The 23,683-nt window shown below is 36.0% G+C and overlaps 1 protein-coding gene across 3 annotated transcripts; it reads right to left on the bottom strand.

The window, feature by feature from the left end:
* Nucleotides 1–92: 92 nt before the first annotated feature.
* On the bottom strand, nucleotides 93–23,134 carry TRPV3 (transient receptor potential cation channel subfamily V member 3). 3 transcript variants are annotated; one of them, XM_072026104.1, is made up of 18 exons: nucleotides 22,827–23,134; nucleotides 18,632–18,754; nucleotides 15,244–15,348; nucleotides 13,508–13,591; nucleotides 12,278–12,435; nucleotides 11,433–11,609; nucleotides 11,087–11,227; nucleotides 10,365–10,645; nucleotides 9,464–9,640; nucleotides 8,226–8,384; nucleotides 7,668–7,769; nucleotides 7,049–7,122; nucleotides 5,971–6,136; nucleotides 5,386–5,452; nucleotides 4,731–5,002; nucleotides 3,814–3,926; nucleotides 3,055–3,125; nucleotides 127–807 (listed from the first exon to the last, which is right to left on the bottom strand). In XM_072026104.1, exons 2-18 carry the CDS (start codon nucleotides 18,748–18,750, stop codon nucleotides 749–751), a joined length of 2,325 nt encoding a protein of 774 aa, XP_071882205.1. In that variant the 5' UTR covers nucleotides 18,751–18,754; nucleotides 22,827–23,134; the 3' UTR covers nucleotides 127–748. The 3 variants fall into 3 exon arrangements, with proteins under 3 accessions (XP_071882206.1, XP_071882205.1, XP_012958446.1); XM_013102992.5 differs by having other exon boundaries at nucleotides 127–2,133; XM_072026105.1 differs by lacking the exons at nucleotides 18,632–18,754; nucleotides 22,827–23,134 and adding an exon at nucleotides 16,593–18,605 and having other exon boundaries at nucleotides 93–2,133.
* Between the last annotated feature and the right edge of the window lie 549 nt (nucleotides 23,135–23,683).

A 23,683-nucleotide genomic window follows, 5' to 3' on the forward strand; every position in this document is an offset into this window, starting at 1 on the left:
TGCTGTAGTCATTTTTCTTGGTAAGAGCCTTGAGATAGGAGACAACTGGTATGTTGCAGGACTCTATGGCCACAAACACAAGGTATTTTCTCAGTGAAGAACTTTTAGAAACAATCCCACCCACCCACCCCCTTCCTCATTTGTATCACATAGCTTTGAACCTGGACATGGCTACAGCACATTCCTTACGTTTTTTGTGTCTTCCCTGTTTTATGGCTGTGCGTACAGTCTGACCTCAGTACAGTGCAGAGACATCCGAACTTGTTTTTAGTGACAAGTCTATCCATAACAATATGGAATACAGTGCAGACTCATTTATTCCGGTTCCTGAGTATATGTGACGAGGTATTTTTTTGGTACAAAAACTGGCACTCAAAAGAATCCAAATGGAACTGCATAGTCCTAAGACAATATTCTTTGTTGTCAGTTTCAATGCAAAATCAACCAGCACAGATGAAAGATTCTGGAAGATAGGATTTTTTCTTCTCATACTCACATATCCTACTAAGAAGGTCAAACAATGCTCAGATACTACATCAGTATATTGATATGCATGAATGTCCTTCCCCTAGAATTCCTATGCACTGTGAAAAAGTAACTGAAGATTTCAACTTGATCCCATCCATCCGAGCCATACACGGTAGCAAACGCCTCATAGGACATCTGTAGAAGACCAGTTTGGTAGCAAAAAATATGTTCACCATCACTGCAAATAGCTTTGCACTATCCTTTCCGATGGAGAGTTCCCTCACGTTCTCTTCTGTGTTAAGAAAGTTTTTTGGACCATTTTGCGCACTTCAGGCTTAGCTGTAAGAATCCAATGCAATTCATATTATCATTCAAACACAAAACAGAATTTACCTGAGTGTTTCCTAAATAGTACCTTTAAAACAGGCACCAAATGTATATACGACAAAAATCCATGACAATGAAGATACATATTGTAATAATTGAAATCTACAGGTACACAGGACAACTATTTCTTTTTATACATACACAAATAGAAAAGTAAAAAATATAATTTATAGTACTAGGTCATCACAAGTAATGAAATAAAAAGTGCTACAGAAATGCATTACACAGTCCTCTGAATTAAAAAAAATAAAAATAAAAATAAAATAAAGTCTGCAATTATATTGCATTTAACTTATTCTGTTCCTTTGGGAAGAAATTGACTTTCATCTTTCTGAAGTGGTTGAATGTAGAAATTGATTTAATTAAACCTGAAAACTTCCAGTGTGATAGCAAGATTCACCAGTATGGAAAAGCCAAGTAGAAACAGGAAAAATAAAGACATTGTGACTTGAACAAACTCAGAAATTCTCCATTGTGAATTGTGTTTCTGCCCTATTATTTTATGGGAAGGCACATATATAAATAATGAATAAAAATCCACATATGATCCACATGAATAAAGACCACATTTGTACCCTAGGTAGTATACACAGGAAAATAAATCACAAAGCTAATGAGACCCAAAGGGGCTATTTTTCTACTTGAAGCTTTCTCCAAATTGTGGGATAAAGATTCCAGTAACACTGACCATCAATACAAAAGTTTCAAATGTTTCCAGAACATTGTTATTTCAAAGTAAAATTCTTCATTTAGTAGTCTTCAAAATTGAAATGCCTTTCTTTTCACCATGACAAAAACTTAAGTTTTTTCAGAATACAATGTGCTAAAGATTTGAAAACAAAAGACATCAGACTGGGATCACAAAGATCTCAGTTTTCCACAAAAGGAAGAAATATCTCACATTAGACCTTTTTTTAACCAGTACATAGTCTAGATCCAAGTTTGAATAATCATACATACTTGGACAGCAATGGTTTTTAAGAGGCTCAAAATTGAACCAGTGAAATAGTCCATTTTATTTTTAGCATAGCTGCACTGATTAAATGGGTTAAAGTCATCAGACCATGTCACTGTAAGTTTGTGTTCCAGCTGGTTACAGCTGTCCAAAATACTAAAAAAGCTTTCAACATCAGCTTCTGATGCTTTTAGCCTCCAAAGCATCCACATATGAAATACAGAAGAACTAAACAGAAGTTTCAGGCAAATCATCCATTTCTTCAAACGTATTCAGGGTTGTTTTGCTATTAGTTCTTGAATTATCTTGAACTTTGCTTGGATCTGCAAAAAAGTGCATTATAAACAAAACAGGATATGGTAGAAACTGTATATGCAAGACCAAATTTTTGCACAACTAATTTTTTTTTTAAACATGCATTTAATTAAATAGTAAGCTGTCAGTTTGCTACCATATCTTATACAAAGTTTTCCGTCTGCCCCTTTTCATTGTTGCTGGGATCATTCTACTAAGCAGTGTAAATGTTAATTGACTAAAGAACTAACTGCAAAACAAATCTCTCAGATCCTCACATGCCCTTATCATACACTCCGATGTTTGTTCCCAGAAGGACATCTGACACCTCAAAGTTAGGTCATTTCTCTATTACACTTCCAACACTGTCAGCAGATGGGTATCTTGAATTTCCTGGTTAACATTTACAAGGAGCCATTTGTCATCCAATGTATATCGCAAAACAAACATGAATGTTTGAGGACTAAAACATAGCAAACTACTGTATTGTTAGGTAGAATCAGTCTGATTTCTTGCCAAATTTTGCAATGCCGTATGTAACTATTCAAGGAGGAAATTAATGTAGTTTGTGACAGCTGTTTCAGAACAAAAATATTTTGTCTGTTTACAAGTTCTTCACTCTTATACCATTCAAATGCCTGAAGAAAATGTAAAACTTAGATCAAGTGTAACTGCTTAGAGAAAAATAAATATGGTAACATTACCATGTTTCAATACCAAGGCATAAATAATGAAAGTTGTAACCAAACCTCTCTCCAAATTTTTTAAACTAATTTAACACCCCTACCATACTAGCCATGAGTTTCCCTTGCAGTATTTCCCTTGCAGTAAATAGAGTTTTTGAATATCTAGGTTACGCAAGTTTATATTTTTAAAGGTATAAAACTACATCAAGGCATTTCTAAGGAAAAAAAATTTCATAAATACTGTGGTGTAAAATTCAGCAGTACCTGTTGGCCCTGGATCTTCATTAATAAATGAAACATGCGTTTTCCACTCGGTCCATCTCACTTCATTAATCCTGTTTATATTGTATATAAATTATGTTATTAGCATGCATTCTCTCCTAGCTACATAGCTGCACTTCCCCTTTTATTTCCTCATTCCATCTTGGGATTGCCATGGTTTACCATCAACACCTGTCTTACTAATACTAAAGGGCTGACTGTCTTTTGCAGTGTTACACATTGTATGTAGATGGGAATGATATTCAGACTATTTTGTAATTCCACACATTATGAGTATAGTATTGAAACTCACATTAAATATTTGAGTTTTTTTCATAAAACAGCATAGAAACATTTTCTTCAATATGTTAATCATATCAATTAGCAATTAATTCCAAATATAATTACTTTTAAGTTAACATTCAAAGGTGATTATGACAAAATTGATATCTCCTGCAACCAAATCTGATACTTCTACATTAAAAACATACCTGAGGTTGAAAATCAGTTCTCTTATAAAAAATTACGTATTTTCCTTACGTATTTTCCCTTTTCTTAAGCAATTGATCAGAACTAAAAAACCCAAACAGAGTTTCAGCACAGTAAATGCATTTACTATTTCTTCTTATAAAGAGCTATGTATTAAAAGCAGAAGATGTTTTGTACAGATGTATAAAATATTTCAGAGTCTTTTGAAGAGAAATAACCTTGAAGAGAGATACAGAGCATAATCAATAGCACAATATTCTAACTTTGCTTTACCTTAAGCACACCCTCGTGTCATTTTCAGCCACTTTACACCGTTCTCCCAGTTGGAATTTTTTCCTCAAAGATTTTGGTAAGAATTTTTCAAATTCCAAAATGGTTCTAGCTCTCTATTAACAATAAATAGTAACATTAGTATGGTTAACTACATTCAGAAATGTCTGTATATGCAGTTTATGAGCTCCGTCTTTCATTAAAACATGTTATACCCTTCCATCCACCATCTATAATTGATACACACATCAGCAGTAGTAAATAATATGGAATGACACTGGTTATTTGGCATATGCAATTAGACAGTCCACAACTTCCTCTAGTTAGACCCAGCTCAGGAGGCATGCTCAAAGTAGGCTCAGTGGTTAGGGCTTAGCCCCAATACCTTCATACCAACACTCTGCCATGGGGCTATATCTCCTTCAGTGGGATGCTGCCCATCACAGAAAGCAACTCCAGTCCTAATTCTGACTGCATTTGTGATTACAGTTTGGGACTCAGAAAGCACGCTTAGGTAAAAAATAGAAAATCAGAGTGAACTCATGCATTGTGCAAGTTCAAGGGATGAAATCACAAAGTATGCTGTGTTACAGATTTCTGGGCAGATAGTGAAACAAACATTCCTGGTGACGTACCCATGGGAATGAAAGTCACAAAGCTACGTGACAGCACATGGGATTGAAAATTCAAGCCATAAGATTACCTTCAGGATAGCTATTAATTCTATTAATTCTGAAGTTATCAGGATATTCTTATACTAAACGTACATATTTCCATTTTTTGTACACATATGCAAATGGAGATTCTCACTGTCAATATCTGTCCCCTACTATGAGCACAGTAAGTGACCACATATACAGCTTAGAAGATTTTGGCCAATGCATCAATTCTTCATTAAACAAGCTAACTCACAAACAAACCTGGAGTTTCCAGATGTGCTCACTCTCTTTAGAAATATCTTCCACTGTTTCTCCCATTAATGCAATAAGCATGTTCAAGAGAAGAACAAAAGTCAACACAACATAAGTTATGAGGAGCAGAAGAAATAGCACAGGATATTTTGAATTTTGCTGGATCTCCAGATCACCCAGTCCTAGAGTGAGCTTAAAAAGATCCATCAGAACAGGTCCCAGACTGCTGTTAGAATGGCACTCACTGCCGTTTTGGCAAGTTTCAATCAATGCAGCAAGAGCTGAGGAAAAAGCATGAGAAAATTTTAATTACAATAATGCTTTATTTATACATCACATTTTATCCTGAAGAATTCAAAAAGCACTGCATAATAAAGAGCTACAGCTACCCAGCAACATACGCACCAGCAGCTAGGTGACAGATTACCAAAAGGAAACAGAAAGTACCCACATGCAGATGAAATTGCAAGCAATTGAGCAAAAGCCAAATTACTTATCTGTTCAGATAGTTTCTAGGTAGACTTTAAATCTCTAAACTTGGCTTTTTAATGTCCAGAAGAAACCCCAACATGAGCTCTCATCATGACAATAGGGTTCTTATTCATAATAATGCCAAAATTTTTACTCACACAGAGCATCAGTGCTTTTCTCCAGTAATATTTACCTACGCCAAATCCCAGCAAAAACACGATATAGACAACTAAAAATTTTATCACATCTTGCAGGATGACCTAAAAATTAAATTAAATATTTATCAGGAATTAAAACTGAGAACTAGTTTTATGCTTATATATTCTGCTAGCATACATGTGCAGTAAACACTGAAGTATCAGATTGTTTTCATTAAGCAAACTGATTGTAGCCTCAGTGGGAAGAGAAAACTTAGGTCTGTTTTTTTTTAATCTTGCAAGTAAGAGCCTGGTATGCTGTGTACTTCTAATGGTGACTATAGCTGCACAATATAGGCGTTAAACCTATGATGCAATTAAATAGCAGAACTCTTGTTTGAAAATCACAAACACAAATTACTTGCATATTTAATAAAATAAAATCTTTCTTCTAAGATTCAAGGTAGTCTCTGCCATTGAAGTTATAAAGTAGATTATATGCATTATTTCAGAAAAATACAAAAATAAGAAATTTCAATATGAATCATAAAATATATTCAAGTTGAACATGCTTCATTAGGATTGTATAGATAAGCAATCACTGTAACAAGGCAGATAAATAAACAAACAAACATACTTGCCTTTTGAATCATAACACTGTATATTCCCATGGACTGGAAACCTCTGGTGAAATAGAGCATATTAGCCCATCCTAGGGCCATTGCCAAAACAAGACACACGAGGTGTTCTTTGTAGGAAAACAAGTACAAAAAGACAGAGAAGATCACAAGCAAAGCTTGTATAAAACTGTTAAAAAAACACATGTTTGTAAAAGGGAAATTACTAGAACAAAACCAACAGCATTATGGAAAAATACGAAATGACTTGTTTCTTATGCTTGAATTCTAATTTCATATTGCATTCCATTCCCCATTACAAACATAACCTATATAATTTAACAATAAAATAGATGACTTAAGAAAGTGTAAGTATATTAATATATCATGGTTATGTTTATTAAAGCTTACTTTAAGTAAACCCTTCTCCCCAGAATAGCTGGCCAATTGATTTTGCTGGCAAGATATTAGGAATCCTTAATAGCATCTCTGACGCAGCTTAATTAAAGCTCTAGTCTAACAAGATATTTCTATGAACCTCTCTGCAAGGAAGACACTAAGAGAACGTGTGATGCACTCTGATAGCGTATAGACCAGATTCTTGGCAGCACAAAATTGATATTAGCATGATTGTAGAAAGAGAAAGAAAAGTGTAGTTAAGACACCTCTCTTTACTGATCACACAACCTTATTCTAGAAAGGAGAGGGAACCATCTGTGATCAAGACCAGCTGACCAGCTGAACCAGCTTTATGCTATTTTTCCTTCCTGGAGGAGTTAAAAACTATATCTGGTTTATTAAAAAGATTTCTTAAACACATTTCTCTATATACAGCATGAAGAGATACAGCATCTGGAGCAGATAAAGACAGTCTGTACTTTGGGGAAAAATACAGCCTGTACACATCAACGCCCAGTATTGTTATTGATCAGTGAAAGCACTAGTGTGTGCTACAGAAAAGCTGCATGGAAGATTACATCCATCCCTCTGAAAACTAATAATCTAAAGAAAATTGAGCATCTGCTCCAGGAATCATTCCCTGTGACCACAGGATAGATAAGTATTATATAGAGAGCATCAAATACATGCATGACAGACTTACAATGCAAAGTGGAACCACGCATCTGAGAGAATTGACTGCAGGTCTGAGGGCCTAAGCAGAAAGATGGCTACACTCTATGTAAACAGATAAATATAATACAGAAATGGTAGTAAGAAAAAGCAGGGCTCAAAATCATTTTTTCAAAATCATGCATTTGAAGTTGGTCTTCTAAAAATCTATTGATAAGACAAGATGATAGCTTCTAGAATTAAAAATATTTTATGGAGCTGTAACAGCAGAGTCTCAATTTCTATCATCTTTGGCATAATTTAACAACTAGATACTGGTTTTAATTACTTATAGTATATGGTAAAAATTATGCCCTGCTTTTTTCTGTTATAGGTTCTAATTCAAAACTGTACTTAACCCCAGTAATTAGACAACATTACTGTAATATAAATATAAAATCTCTTTGTCTTAAGAATTCCAAAGGAAAATCCCTCACATATTTGTTTCACAGAGCAATACAGTCATATTCAAATAAATATCCAGGATCATTCAGAGTGAGTGATGTATTCTGCCGAATACTTTTAGACATTACACAGATCATCAGCATATTCGTAAATCTAGACAAGTTCTTTACCTACTATGTTATGTATTTGTTATTTAAAAGTCTTACCTCTTTTATGGCTAAAAATATTGCTCCTAACATAACCATCACCTGTCCTGATAACTGCAGCCATCCCACACCACGTGTTAGAGCTAGTGGATAAGGTGGAGCCTGCAAGATATGTCCAAAATGAAAGACTGAGTTCCATATCTGAAGGGTAAAAGGCAAAGTAACCGGAAGTCTCATGTATTTAGCTCTCTGGGTACCCAATTTCTGCCATTACTCTAACAGTTGAATTCATGGTGGATTTACAGAGAATAGCAGAGGTTTCTTTCTTAAAAGAAAAGCAAAACCCCTCCCCACACTTTTAGAAACTCAACTACCTGTCTTTGTATTATGTGGCTTTTAGGTCACTTTCACAAAACGCAAATAGAATTATTTCCTCTGTTACATCTCTTCCTTCCAGATGCAAAGACCTGATCTGGGAGAACCTGCTCTCACTGTAGCCAGATAAACTGATATCTGGTTTTGGTGGTGTTTTTTTTGGACTCACCAACATTTTAAAAACAGATCAGGAAATACTATTGCAATTTAAAGCAGTAAAATTTGTTAAGTTACTGTACTCACTTCATTTTCATTAGGTCTGTGGTAGGAAACTAACGTCAGTGTTATATTGTATAGGAAATAAAAACAACATGACATAAAAAACATGTGTCGTGCAAACTTCTTCCATTTCATTCGCAGCAGTGAATTCAGAGGCTCCAAAGTCAGCATTTCATGACGATTCTGTAGAAAACAAATGAACAAACAAACAATTAGGATTTGAGTTTTCCACCTGTAAGGAAACTGAGATGATTTCAGGTATGTATTTTATAAATTTTATTCAGTATCTTGCTGATCTAGAAACACATCTGTACTCCAATATATTTGTCAGACCCTAAATTTACAAGATACAATGAGCCAACTTCAATTCAGGCTGTGATAACCTGCCATGCTTTGTTAAACTGTGATTGTGATAAAACTGTAGTGTGAACTTCTGCACTTGCTTCATACAGAAGCTTTATGACAGTTTTTTAATTTAGCAAACACCAAATTCTGGCTTTGAAAAACTAAAATTCTGTGATAAGGTTCTATCCTAGATGCCTAAAATACATGTATGTGAGGTGAAGTTTTTATTAAGTAAATATACAACCCTATGGCTTCCATGACTGTTAATAGAACCTTCTTTTAGAACAACTGTGTACAATTCATAAGTTAATTGTAGTAATTGTATTAATAGGACAAAATAGGGTGTTGTTCACACTTCATATGCCATGAAAATAAACAGTAGCACAGCAATAATGGTATTAGTAAAGACAGGCAACTCCTGTCCACAGGCTTCTATGGGTGCTAAGCATTTCATCAGGGCACAGAACAAAAAACACCACCTCTGCCTCCAAAACCTGGTGAGACGCAATTTGCTGAGGACAGGTGGAATATCCTGTGAATGCATTGCTGCTTGCTTCCCCTGTTCTCAAGAGCTTTCTTAGGCAGCTGCCAGTGACCAAACCATGGAGGAATTATACTAGTTTTGGTCTGACCAGCTGGGCCTTGTTTATGTTCCTATGCAAGGCAAATTAATGCTTTAAATGTAGAAAAAGAAACGCTCCCAAAATACTTAGCCAATGTTTGAGGATCTGAATCCATATTCACTTACAGCTAAGAATCTACAGAGATGTAAAATTAACCTTGCTTCCAATACAAAACTAAGAAGCAGAAGTTATTATTTACTGTTTTACAAGTTCTTCAGTCAAATGTGTAGGCTAAAGCACCTGAAATGAGTATACTGCTAGAAAATATATGAATTTTAGTAATAGATAACTTACACCAATATTCGTATTATAAACAATAATCTCCAGTACTGAATTGTCTGTGGTGGTATCTAGATCTGTCAGATCATAAAGAGAAGACTGAACAGGACCATAAGCCCAGTCTGTGAATTTTCTTGACAAGCTCCTGTTAGGCTTATCTCTTATCTCTCTGCTCAGGATGTATTTCAGAACCTAAAACATTAACAGAATCATTTGTAAGCAGATGCATTCTTCGTGGGAAAAGAGAAAGCACACTGATACACTTGCCAAAACCCATACTTTAAAACTATCACATTTGCTAGAGTACTGCAATTCAATACATTTGTAATTCCGTCATTTGATAAGTGGTGTTAGAGGTTACAGACCTCTAGGAAATAAATATAGTATTTTAATGCCTCTAGCCTTTCTATCAGAGAGATTTTTCTAAAGGATGAAAGCACAATTTTCCATGAGTTCACATTCCCTTAACTTAACCATTTACTTTCTAAATTAACCCACTGTCAACTCTTTACCACAACACAGATGATTTATGAGGGCCAAATGCCACAGCAGCTTAACAGAGCAGTACTAGTGAGTCTTCTGAAATTATACAAAGATTTTATATTTTATAATAGTTTTGTAATAAATGCAATACTTCTGAGTTTCAGTACAATACAAAGGTTTGCAAGGCTGTTTTTAAATAGCATGGATACAGAAAGGTATTGTCAGAGAAAAACCTTGAAGAGCAGAAGCAACACTGCAATAGAAATGTTTGCTTTTATGTTGAGCAAAATTATCTCACTGAATACTACTGATACATAGTACAGCATAACCAGCACGGAAAACTACATGCTAGAGCACTAATGTCTGAGTACATGGTTGGCCTTGACTCTCTCTATATTTAATTTCTCTTAGATACTACTGAACTAATACTTACCTCTAATTTCCCAGTTTTTGCAGCTAATTGTAGTGGTGTCAAACCATCCTTGTTCCTTGCTGTTTCCAAATTTCTGTCTTTACTTTTCAACAAAATCATATCATACATTCTGATTACAAAGTCATTCTGAGTTTTAAAGTCCTCCGCAACAGTAACTAATGCATGCAAGATATTGTTTCCTCTGGAATCCTGAGAAGTAATATTAGTCCTGGTATTGTCCATTAACAGCTGAATTATGTCTGGTTGATTGGTACATGCAGCTAACGCCAGTGCAGTTTCACCTACAAAATTATAAAATGTAACATCTGTTCATGTTTTATTACAAGCATTAAAATTGTATTATAGAATTGACTATGTTAAGCATCTTAGTATTTGAAAGCACATTTAAATATTGATTAATTTTAATTTGGCTTTTGCTTTAGAAAAACTTCATTTGCAAGAAAACATTGTTTGGAGACAATCTTCAGATTCAAATTTATGCCAATTTATTTGCTATTCAGCATTTAATAATTGTTTTACAAGTATTTCTGAGTGTTTATAATACATTGCACTCTGACAAGTTACCTTACAAAAGGTACTGTGACATTTTCCTATCTTGTGATGTGACTTTCTTAATATAGGTCAGCTAATAGTAAAGATCCACACTTGCCCATCTTCCATACTGACTTACTTGTTTGGGTATTCCTTCCTGCCTTTTGGAGAGAGATCACGTTTCTACTTACCGAAATAAAAGCCTTCATGCTTATGTTTGGGATTAAAGAAAATACCCTGGGCGTGAGCATTGACATCAGCTCCTTTTTCTATAAGGCTCTGAGTGATTTCATATTGTCTTCTTTCAATGGCAATATTTAGAGCTGTCTGGCCTGAAACAGCAGATGCAGGTATTTAGTGTGAAATCTCTCAAGCACATTATGAAACATTAATGATGTTTCACAACAGATAGCACCAATAACAATGAATCAAAGTTGTTTCAGGAATTGAAACCATTCTTAGAATGTTGGAAGAAAACATTACATTTATTGATGGTATATTTAACCATATTCCTGAACTGGTATCAGATGGCAGTACCTTTATAGGCCTCTTCTGTGTATGCTGCATTGATAAACCTCTCCAAAATACCATTTTCTTCTGCAAAGGAGAGTAGCATATTCACGATCTCATTTGTGTTTTGGTTGATGTTCAGTAGAGCTTTCATCAGACATGTTTTGCCAGTATCTGAAGCTGTGAATTTTTTCATCAGATAATCTGTACGAGTAAATTTAGAGATTAGATCATGTTAGGCTTCATTATTTATTAAGTGGAAGGAAAATAATTCTAATCTTTTGTTTATTTGGGGTGGGACCTGGGGAATATATATGATATTATTTAGCAAGCAATTACTCCTTATTCACTCTGTTTGAGCTATTTTGTGAGATGACACTTTCAGAGATGTGGTACTGATTTATAAGGAGGCCAGTGTATTTGGTTTCTTTTTCAGATACCCCACTGCCATGGTAAATCCAGACAAACCCCAAACCCTTTCCTAACTTCCCTACCCACTCTGCCATGCCAACATACATCACAAACCCTCTCTATACTGCAATTAGACTGACTACAGGGTGGTAGAGACATCAGCTTTTAATCCCATACTGCAAAAGGCTAACTTACGTATGGCTCTGGGAATACAGTGCAGATAGACCCTCAGCATATCATAAACAGTGGACAAATATTCTCCAGTGTTGCCTCAGAGACAGCAAGGAGGTAGCTTTTTGAGTATCTTAATCTTTCATTTAGAAATAAGAAATGGCATATATTTAATTGAAAACAAGTGACTTCAAATTCACTTGCAAGTAGCTGCTATGTTTCCTAGTTTTAGACTATACTATGCTGCCGGAAGTGGTATCAGTATTCCTTCAGGTAACTCCACTGCTTACCTGGCACAGTCATGTTTGTACATGCATTTGATCTTTCCTTCAGCTCTGCGAGCAGACCTTGCAATTCTTCCACATTTCCCTCAGACACTGCTCGAAATATGTATCTTTTCAACTTCTTCCGGGCACTTGTCTGCTCAGGACCTTGTGGTATGTTAGCACTGAATTATCAAAAATAATAATGAAATTGCTGAATCAGTTTACTTGGGTTTATTTTATTTTCTGCACAAGAGGAAGAAGAAATGCAATTACTTACACCAGATTACATATACTGGCCCTATTCCCATATATATATATATATATATACATGTATATATATATAAAACTTGGCATAGATCTACGTTTATGTAGGTTGCTTATTTGCAGAGAAGTGGCTATCGAGAGCTTTTTTATTACAATGTACATTTTTCAAGTAATTTTGTTTTGCATTTTTCTCAGTTTGTCCATTTTTCTATAACAAAGGCTGAGAAACACTAATGAATATGCTTCTTTCCACTTTTCTTTATATTGCCTTCAGTATTACTCCCCTCCATGCTTCTCTGACCCGTCTACAACTTTATGACTTCAGTGCCTGAAGTTATCTGATGCTGCACTCCAGCTGCACCCATCCCACTCACAGCAGAAGATTGTTTTTAATCTCACGTCTTCTTACACAACTTTCCTGGTCATACGTTATTCTGGAATGATTTAATACTTTACCCCCAGTCAGAAATACTCCCAGCTGACTTCCTTTGGAAGCCTCATTAATGCATCAGCTATATATCTTCTTTTCACAGTGAGATTAGCTATCAGGATTACTAGTCCTCAGAAGTGTTAAGAAAGTACATTTTGTTCATTCCATCAAGCTAACAAAGATTTCTTAATACTGACTGAAATAGAGGGCAATGTTTCACCTCTAAAAGAAATGCTTTCTAGCCTATGAGAGTTGGCTTTTGAAGGAAAAATACATTGTACATTGTATGGTTGGTACACAATACTGATTTCTGGGAATTTTCTCATGCCTTGTTGTGCATAAGGGTTTAGGTCCTGTGTTGTCATCTATGAAACAGAAATTATATACGAAGAATCCTCATACTAAATATGAGATTTGAGAAAAGCACAAGTTAGAGTTGTTCATTTCAAAGTTTAATTATTGAAAACTAAGAAAGGCATAGGTATCTTTTTTCTGAAAAATGTCAAACGAAATTGGTGATATCTACCCTATCATAGACTTGTAGAAAATGTACTACTCACCAACTGTCTACATTAGGGCTATATTCAGTCACATCATCCTGAAGAGACTGTGGGGAATCCATATCTTCCCCATTTCCAGATGCACTGCAGAAAACAAAAAGCATAACTGCTAAGTCAAGAAGATATTGGAAGACATTTTGCCAAATTGCTTGATGAATCAGTCAATGCTAGGAAGCCGTATCTACAGTAGAACTGAAATTAATCTAATTTGACACTGATATTAATTTTATCATTTTATCTCCCTTGTATATATTCAAGTGAGTGGTACGAAGGGTGAGACCCAAAATACTTTATTATATTTTAAAAATCCTTAGGAAAAACACATGTTTTGTTTTACTATGTTATTTCATACATTTTACTATTTTATTTTACTATGTTATTTCATTATCTGTGGGATTTTTATTTTTTATTTTTTTTTAATGTTCAGTGCTTGTTATGCAACATCCTTAGTGCTGCACCTTGAAGCTTACATTCTTCCTTTTCACATCCTGAATTTGTCATCTGTCACAAAACAAGTGCTAAATCAGTATGGGTTGCAAACAAACAATGAAAGTGATTTAAGCATTTACTACGCAGTACACTGCAGGCAACGCAAGAACATTTTGCAGCTGACTGAGATGGAAGCCTCAGCTAAAAGAAATCAAAGACTGGGCTCTAAATACATATTTCAGTAATAAATTTAAAGGATCTCGGTGCCATTAGTATTTTGTAATTACTTATGCCATTTCCAGACATTCCTAAAGGCAGATCTGACTTAAAAATGAATTGATAGCAATTTTTTTTTACTTATAATTTTGTTTTCTATAATGTTCAGATTTGATGAACAATCACCAGTTAATAACTTCGGGAGACTAAACTATTAGCTATTGACAAAGTGGATGTATGGACAAAAATGCAAGCATTTAACATTGCCCTGCAGATATTTATTTGAAACAAAGGTGGTTGCTCAGAGTCCATTCTTATTCAGTCCATCACTTCTCTGCAGAAAACCGTGAGGAATCTAGTGACAAAGCATACACGTGTCTTGTGCAGGTTTGTCCCTGAATGAGAGGCAGAAACTTTGATGCTTTTCCTTTGAAACCAAAATAAATTGGTCAGCTAATTCCAAAAAGCTGACCAGACATCCATCAAACAAAAAACTATTTGATAATTCTGAGTTTATGCTAACATTGATACATTTTCCCCTATTCATAATCACTGGCTTTTAGTACCACTCCAATTTTTAAAAATTAGGTGTGCTCTTCCCAGACACATTTTTTTCTCTATTCATTCAGCATAAATGGCTGCCTTAAACATCTCAGACTCAGTATCTTCATGTTGTTTGGTAGTTAATGAGCAACAGAGCAAGGATATTAGCACACAGAGCTGGGAATGTGGTTTACTAAATTAAGCCGTGGTTTTCACCTAGCAGAAAACACACAAAGGTGTGCATGGCATTTGTACTAACATATCCCAAATAAGGGGCTTAGAAAAAAAAAAAAAAAGAAGACAGTATTGATTTTAAATTAATTCAAATCTGAGGCCTGATTTATTTGATGTGAATGATAGCAGCAGATAAAGATAAATTATCTAGCAACAACAGACCTCCAATGGAGTTTTGTCTTTAAAGTGACCAAAATCTATGAAAAGCCATGAGAAATTTTAACTCTGAAATATAAGGAGAAATATGGAGTAGCTGTTGAAAATAAAATAGATATATTTGCAATATGACTACTGAATATGCATCTATAACTTACCATGGACGAATATTTGAATCCATTGGTTTTGAAAACACAGGGGGAGATGTATTATTTGGAGTTGCATTGCTTTCAAAACCATCAATCTCCAGAAAGAAGTGTGAACTGTTGAACACATTGCATTAAAAATATTAGTTAAAAAAAGCAAACTGAACCATAAAATAAACAAAGCAATGCATGTAAATGCCTGGGACAATGCTGACAGTTTAAATTTGCTGGTATTGTATCTAATAAGATGATGGAAAGAGACTTGTCTACTTTTGCCTGGGAGGATCCCAGACTCCAACATTTAGGCAGCATTCAGTACTTACATGCTGGCAGACGGGCAGAAGATCCCAAGTTTTTTTTAGGAGGCATGGCATCAGGTCCTGACATGTCTAAGCCACTACACCATCAGCCTAAAAACAGCCTTGCACCTGCCTTCTGTACAAAGCGCTAAATGCAATGCCATACATTTATTGAACAGACATACATATATGCATACACACAGAGACATGTTAATATGCTCGCCCTTCTACTGCAGCCCCTATTTCTCCAGCCAGGAGCCATCAAAATAGATCATTCCAAACCTATCAGCAGTGATAAACATTAAATCAGAAAGTTTGAAAGGTCACATGTTTAATGACATAAGACATATTCACCCTCCAGAACTGAATCTTGCCAGTCAGTGCATGACATTTAACAATGTCTAGCTAACAAATAACTATTTATAGGAAAAAGAAATGAAATTTGAAACAACACAGAAAAGCGAATATGAGAAGAATTGTAAGATTTAGCCTTTTAAAAGCCTGCAGAGTTGGGAGGCAAAGTCAATGGGTTGGTATTACTAGATCTCATTAATCCACTCTACATTTCATCTAAGACAGGGGAGTTTCAGTGGTGAATGTAGTAACTCCCACAAGGCTTCTCATTCAGCAACTGTCTTACATATCAGTCACCTGAAAAATATCTCCAATTCACCTAATATTTGTGGTTTAGTCCCTAGGGTATTTCTTCCTTTCATTTAACTGCATCTCCCCCAAAGAATCCTGTTGAATCAAAGTACACATACTGATGCTAAAATGCTTTATGTTATTAGGACACTACTGAACAACCCACTGATATCTGCTAAAACTAGCGTGATCTAATAATGGCCCTAGTTCATATCATTTTCCAATGTCTTGGGGATCCCAGTGTTAATTCACTGCATGTAGGTGTTTAAACTTATATACCTTTTAACATTCAAGATGTGCAGCTTCTGCCTAGCACGACAGTGTCCCTGAAATTACCTAGGCATAGAGTGCTCCTCAGAGCACAGGAAAAAACCTAGACAGAAACAGGACCATTGCCATCACTTCTACCACACTCACCAGGTTCACAGCTGCTGTAAATCACTGTTGTTTCACAGAGATCCTGGCAGAGAGACTGAGGAGGGGTGAAAACACCATGGGTTCATCCTGCTTTTGCATTCCCTGGCTATGATGTGCAGGATCTGTCCCAACAACTGTTGGAGGCTACAGTGAATCTACAGAAAGCCAGAAGTGCTGCACTTCAGGCTTAGCTGGACCGTCCCACCTGCACTTGGCTCAGCACCAGGAGGAGATGGTGTGCTACAGGCTGATGTCTCTCCTAGGATTGTGTTCATGTGCAACCAAAAGCTATACAACAGCTATGAAGTAGGCCCTGTTTTGGAGGCTGACATACCTAACCTATACTGGCATGTGGGTTACATCGCGATAACATGGAGGGAAGGGGAGGGAAAACAAAAACCACCACGCAAAGTGGACAATTGCCAAAAAATAACCAAGTGCTTACGTGGCCATGGTGCACACTGTCAGGAACACTGCCCACAAACATAATCAGGCTCCGACAACGTTGGCAGCACTCCTCCCCAGCGTACGTGTTGGTTTTCCTGTGCTTAATTACATACTGCTAGTCCACCCAAATACCAGCAGCTTCAAGAAGGGGAAGTCACTGTCTTTTCATAAAGTACACATGGCCAATACATTTACCAAATGAGAAATGCTACCCATGGAGATGCACTAGCTGCTTAGTGGCACAGCATACCAGAAGGAAGCATTTTGAAGCAACAGAAGTACAGCAGCAGCATAGAAACATGTAATTAATAGAACACGTTAAACCACTGCATTAAAATTCACGTGATCTTCATTCCTTATACTCCAGGAATGTTGGTGGTCACACCCTGAGCTGCTGGTAGAGAGATGGCAAAATCCCCAAGGTTACTGTTACTGATGCCACAAAACCAAATGGGAGATAGGGGATAACTAAGTGAAGGGTAGTATTTGCCACTGTTTGCCAATGTTTGTTTTAACTATAAATCTTCCATGGAATCGCCCATTTTTGGAGTACTAAGTGCATTGTGAGCTGTTCAGATACCTCAATCTCCCCATTCTACAAGCAAAGTGCAGCGATTCAAATGAAGAGCTTCTCTTTTTACATTTAATGACAAGAGGAGAAATTGGGCCACCCAGGCAGTGGGTCTCAAATAACTTACGACACCTTTTCTGTAGAAAGTGATTCCTCTGATTATTAAGAAATTATAAATGTCAGAACAGCCACAATTGCCTAGGCCTTCAGAGGTTCAAAAATTACTATAATAGCTAGTAATTAGCCACAGAGTGAAAAGTTTATGAATGAAAATCCATCCTCAGTCTACAGTAACTTAGGTAGTTTCAATAACATAGTATCATGGATGAATTACTGCTTCTATTTCTCTATTCATATTAAATTCAAACCCTTAATCATTGTATTAATTCTCTAGCATAAAATATGAATTAAAGTTAATATTTTATAAAACAAGAAATCTCATTAATCAGAATTATGAAAAAATAGAGTGAATTCAGGTTTCTGTTTGTAATAGGATTTCCCAAACCTCCTGCTCTACCCAGCCCTTATTCTTTAATTCCACCTCTGTCTCCCCGTAATCCTTTACATTCTCATGTGATGCTAAACTTGAAATGTCCCTTTTTTTCAGGCCAGTATCTTTTATATGAAACCTGGTGTACCCTGCCATGTGATCACTTATTGAAATGCTGACCATTAATTGCCAACAATTGTGTAAGTTTATACAGGTATATAGATTGGATGCAGAAAGCCTGCCTGATAGGAGACGTTAACTTAGACTGGTGCTTGAGTCTGATGTCTCTAGGATAGGGGTTATGTATTTGTCCCATCAGGGTGAACACATTGTATGTCTAAGTAAGCAGGATACTCTTCCACTTACAAACAGTATAAGCACATGATTTTTTGAAGGCACCTTCTGTTTATCAGGTCTATCTCATCCATATATATAGCATGAATAAAGATGTTAGTGATATTGTAGTGCAAATATCTACTACAGTAGATATAACAAGGAGTTGTAATGTTTTAGAGTGAGTGAGAGTCCTACCTTTTCTTTGTGGGAGTGCTCTCAGTTGGCTTTTTCTCTTGCTGGTTTGAAGGGGGATTACCAGATGGATTTGTTTTCTTGCCCATTAGTGGAACAACTTCTTTGTTATCTTTAATCATATTTCTGCAGTAGATAGAATCACAGTTACTTACCACTTGTACATTTCAAGAAGGTTTAGTGACCAAGAGTTTACAATCTTCACATGTGAGCACACAACTCTTAATATCTTTTCATCTTTCAGTTATTAGGCACATACATGTTATTCTATGTGTCAAAGCTGGAGGGTTATACTCAAGACTGATTAAATTACATTGTACAAGTTCCATTATGAGTGGAAAATCCACACCATAAATCCAGGAGAACTGTAACTTCAAGTATGTGCTCAAATTAAATTGAAGGGCATTTGTCAGTCACAATGCCAGTATATCTTATATAGAGAAATGCAAACAGCACAATGTTCTCTTTGGCTTTCGTAAGTTCCCCTATAATGTGTGCATATTTACAATTATTCTAAGCAGTCAGTTCTTGAAGAATTTAACTTTAGAAAAGTGGCCAATTACAGAAAGGTCTGTGCAGCAGGTATGATACGGGAAGGGAGGTTTCATACACAAAGGGTAGTGAACACAGAAAAAGCCCTGAACTTTTTGAATGCATTAGAATAGCAGAAGCAACAGTCAGACTCTAAATACTGTGTCCAGCCTGAACTCAGCTAAACAAATGGTCACATGGACGACATCAAGGACTTTTGTATGCTCTCAACATTTCTCAACATTTCTTTGGGGAAAAAAAAAAGTCATGACTCTGCTATATGGAAATGATCAACAGCACATAACATAAACAGATGTTAATACATGTTATCTGCTTATAAATGCTCATAATAGGAATTCTGTAATTAATGAAGAATAATTATCTTCCTCTTTCTCAACATAATACTCAAGGGCATCATTTTAAATCACCAACGATACCCTGGAAGCAAACAATATGAATTTAGGATCCTTTAAAATTCACTAAGTGTAAAAACACTAAGTTTTGTGAGGTCATGGTTCCATTCTCAAGCAAATCAGGGCAATGCCCTCCATACCCAAGGATTTTATAAAAATCATTTGCATGCAGGATTGAACAAAAAGAACTACATGTTTTTCCTTTCCTACATCCACTTCCCTTAATGTGATGAATGTACATACAAACCTTCTACTTCTGTCTCAAGATACAGAAAGCAGATTGTGAAGCATGTTTGAAAAGACACCTAGTGTGGAAAAGGAGACAGGCATATCAAATATTTGAATATAAAGCCGCTAATGTATATATGATTGATGTTTACATATAGGAATTTGCCATCCCAAATACAGAAAACTGAGAATTTATAAGGCCCAAACACATGGAAGTGCCGTTGTAATTTATTTTCACTAACCCAAACAGAGAAGAAATCTGAAATATTGGAAAGTACTAACTTGAAAGGGTTGGCTTAAAAAACATGAAAATAAAATTTTGTGTTTTCTACCACTGTTAGACATGTTTACAAGAGAGATGTGACATCACACCAGTGCCACTCAGAAATATGCCATGTGAATGCATGTCCTAAGAACTCACATTACAATATTTATAGAAATAATTTATAAAGGACAAATTTGATTAACTTAGTACACTTGCATACAAAGGAAATGGTAGCTTTCACCACAATTAATGAACAGAAAAACTGAACTAGGGCATTACATATTTGAAGTAGGAAAAAAGTTTTGTCCGTGCCTTTGAAAATGCAGTTCATATAGTTTTCAGACACATGTTGTATGAGTTCATAGACAGATAAACATTTTAACTTAGCACAGCTAAAGCAAGTTACTGTTGTTGTGCTTAGTTCATAAATAATTCTGCGATTTACTTCTTACCAAGTGATTTTAGAATACACAGCAGTTTATGAGCAGAGTAAAGACATTTCCCATCCGGAGGAAGAGATGAATGTGGTATTTGACATAAATCAATTATAGGGGACTACAATAAGATGGAGATGGGCATTAAACAGCTTTACAAAAGAAGGAACTTTATAGGAAAAGAATAGTTGGAAACAGACCAGTAGGTCAAAAAATGAGTCAGCAAAATGCCAAGTTAAGAGGGATGCAGCTGGCACGTGTCAAAATTAGAGGGGTCAGCGGGAGCAACTGCAAGAGTTGGAGAAAATAAAGACCAAAGTTAAAATCTGTAAAACACAACGGACACAGCGAAGAGACTTTGATTTGTGAGCAATGCTAGAGCTGCTCAGATACGGCACCACATTTCTGCATGGGCCATCTACAGGGGGAGCAAGACAAAAGCCCCACCTGCAGCTAATTTTCACTGCAGATATTTTAGACATTTAGAGAGGTGAAAATAGTCAAAGGTAATAATAAAAAGGGTAAATTGCTTAATGAAGCAATTTAGGGAGGAAAAGAGGAAAGGTTAATTTTTTAATACATGGACTACTGCTTTCAAAGGCACATCTACGACTGGACTCTCAGCCACAGAGACTATTTTAAATGAGATGTCAGAGCGCGCACAAGTAAATAACTGCAGGCACAATGGTAGAAGTACCTTGCTACAGTGCTGAAGTAGCGTCTGCTTCTCATTTTTAATCACGATTAATTGCATGTCTAGATGAAAACTGAGCCTAAGCTTTTGACAGTATCTCCTACAGAACTCAGTTCCTGTTTAGCTATACCCATGCAAATCTCATGAAAGTTAATAGATTATTTTTATGCTTATCAGCTTCTTACCTCCCTCTGTCTTGTTAGTTTAATGACATCATCATCTTGCTGTGCACTACCATTTTATGTAATCTACGAGGTACAGAGAAAAACAGTGCAACAGTCTGGAGAATGTCAGATAATAAGCACTGTAGCCTATGTAACCTGATACAGAATGTCATCTTTTGTTGTAACTACGTTTTTCTTTCATTATCTGGTTAATCCTTGCTTACAGGCTGTCACAGAAGCGGTTTATTTGAAGTGGGCAGTGAGACAAAAATACCGTGTTAATTTTAGTAGTAAGAATTATTTTGGGGAGGATTCTGAGGACATCGAGGACTTGGTATGTCACCTCCAGCATGGTGGGGATAAGGAAAGGACATTTATCTGTAATGATGAATGGGACTCTGCCACTTTTACAGTACGTTACTTGCTATCACAGACTCACCTTGTGCTTACCTGAGACAAAGATAAATCATACATATTATTATCTCTATAGATCAATGACAGTATAAACACAGTGGCTAAAAAGAGAATCCTACAAATAAGAAGAAACATTTACCCATGCTATCATGGCACAAAGGTCTCTACTTCCTTAGGGGCAGAGGAGAGGAAGTGATTACCAATAGCTGTTTCATTCACAGGACCCTTCAAACACCCACGGCACAGACCGTGATGCTTTCTAGCACCTATGAACTAATTCTTACTAACTCATAAAAAGAAATCCCCTTTCCCAGAGGAACGGTAGTAAAACTCCATTTTGAATTTTGTGCACTATTTATGGTATATAAATCCAATCGGCAGGAATCACACTTGACAAAAAGAGATTCACCTTTCTGTAAGATTTTCAAACTATCTGTAAGATTTTCTAACTTTTGAAGGGCTGTAGTAAACCTCAGGCACTACAGAAAAGTCATTTTCTTCCTGGTGAGAAATTTGTTCTTTTCCTATGAAGGTTTTTCCTAACAGAAATTTTAAAAGTGTCTGTGAAAAGCAATTTTGTTTTGTGTGGAAAGCCCTTTAAAATTATTGACCTGCTTATCTCCAAATGTAATAAAAAGAAGAAATTTTAGTGAGTTGAAATAAAGACTATTCTGCTCAGCCAGGTATTCTGCTTTTGAGAGTCACTACAGTGACTGAACCTTTCAGTAGGAGAAGACAATGCTTTTTAAGGTTAGCCTGTATGTCAGTATATTTTAGACACCCTTACCACAGAAATTAGGGAGTTTCACAATACATCAGGCCGAGAAGTATAAATGAAATTAATGACATATTTCATAACTTCTGAATGCCTAAGGAGTCCATGTGGCACATCTTGGGAGAAAGACAGATTTATAAATTTGAAAAACAGCAACAAGCACAATAGAAAAGCATTCTCCAGTTGAAAGATATATTCAGTGAAGAAAGTTCAGCAGATTCCATTCTCCACAAAAGCATCACACCTACACCGAACACCCACAGAAGCTCTGAGAACTTACCCTGTTTACAAAACTTGCATTTCAGTATAAAGAAGGCACCTCCGAAAGGTACGAATGAAGTTCAGGTTTAGGGCCCACTGACACTTCAACAACATCCAAAGAGACTGATCTGCCAAACGAGTAAAACTATATTCAAGCTCAAAACTATCCTAAAAACGCAAAAACACCCTTCTTCAGTCATCCGGTTTGCTCAGCTGTTGGAAAGCACAGATAAGTACAGCGCTGGAGTACTGCAGCCTTACAGGGTTTGTTACATCTGAAATTAGGCAGCAGAGAGAAACTTGCTAGACAACAAACTCTTTACTTCATAGCTGCCAAAGTGGGATGACACACACACACGCAATAATTATATACTGAAATATTACTAAAGCCGAGTCGCTTACAGATGACTTAATAGTACCAGTAGAATATCTCAAACGATCACAGTGCTCTGCAGTTTACATACTGTATTCAAAAGAAAATGGTTATGCACATGCATTTGGGTTGTAAATGACATCCCTTAATGTCATGCTTAGTTTATTATATATTATGGAACTATTCAGAAAGCACAAAGCAAAAATGAGAAAACGATCACGCTAAGTGCTCCAGAAAGCAAACATTTTTGCTATCACTTTGAAAAAGTAGAAATGGGCTTAGAAAATATTACACTTTCATAGTGATAATGTCAGTGAAAACATGGTGGGTGTGTTTAGATCTTTCCCTATCTGCATATTTTCTGATAAATGTGTACCCTTAGGGTCTGTGAGGATACAAAGAGGCGTTTCACATAAACAGTGCTAGTGTTACTTCTTGCTACGTGAACTACAGGGAATGGCGTTTTTCAGCTTTGCTAGTTCTGAGCTGTTGAGCAATGGTTA

Source organism: Anas platyrhynchos, chromosome 20 (genome assembly GCF_047663525.1).
Source record: "Anas platyrhynchos isolate ZD024472 breed Pekin duck chromosome 20, IASCAAS_PekinDuck_T2T, whole genome shotgun sequence".
Classification (NCBI taxonomy): domain Eukaryota; kingdom Metazoa; phylum Chordata; class Aves; order Anseriformes; family Anatidae; genus Anas; species Anas platyrhynchos.

Bases quoted from the DNA above. Each gene is read 5' to 3' on its own strand.
- TRPV3 (XM_013102992.5), bottom strand. From the start codon at position 18,750: ATGATTAAAGATAACAAAGAAGTTGTTCCACTAATGGGCAAGAAAACA. The intron at 7,770-8,225 runs GTGAGTACAGTA...CATATCTTGCAG, and splicing joins ACAGACCTAATGAAAATGAA to GCTCCACCTTATCCACTAGC. The intron at 3,927-4,730 runs GTTTGTTTGTGA...TATTGTTAATAG, and splicing joins AGCACATCTGGAAACTCCAG to AGAGCTAGAACCATTTTGGA.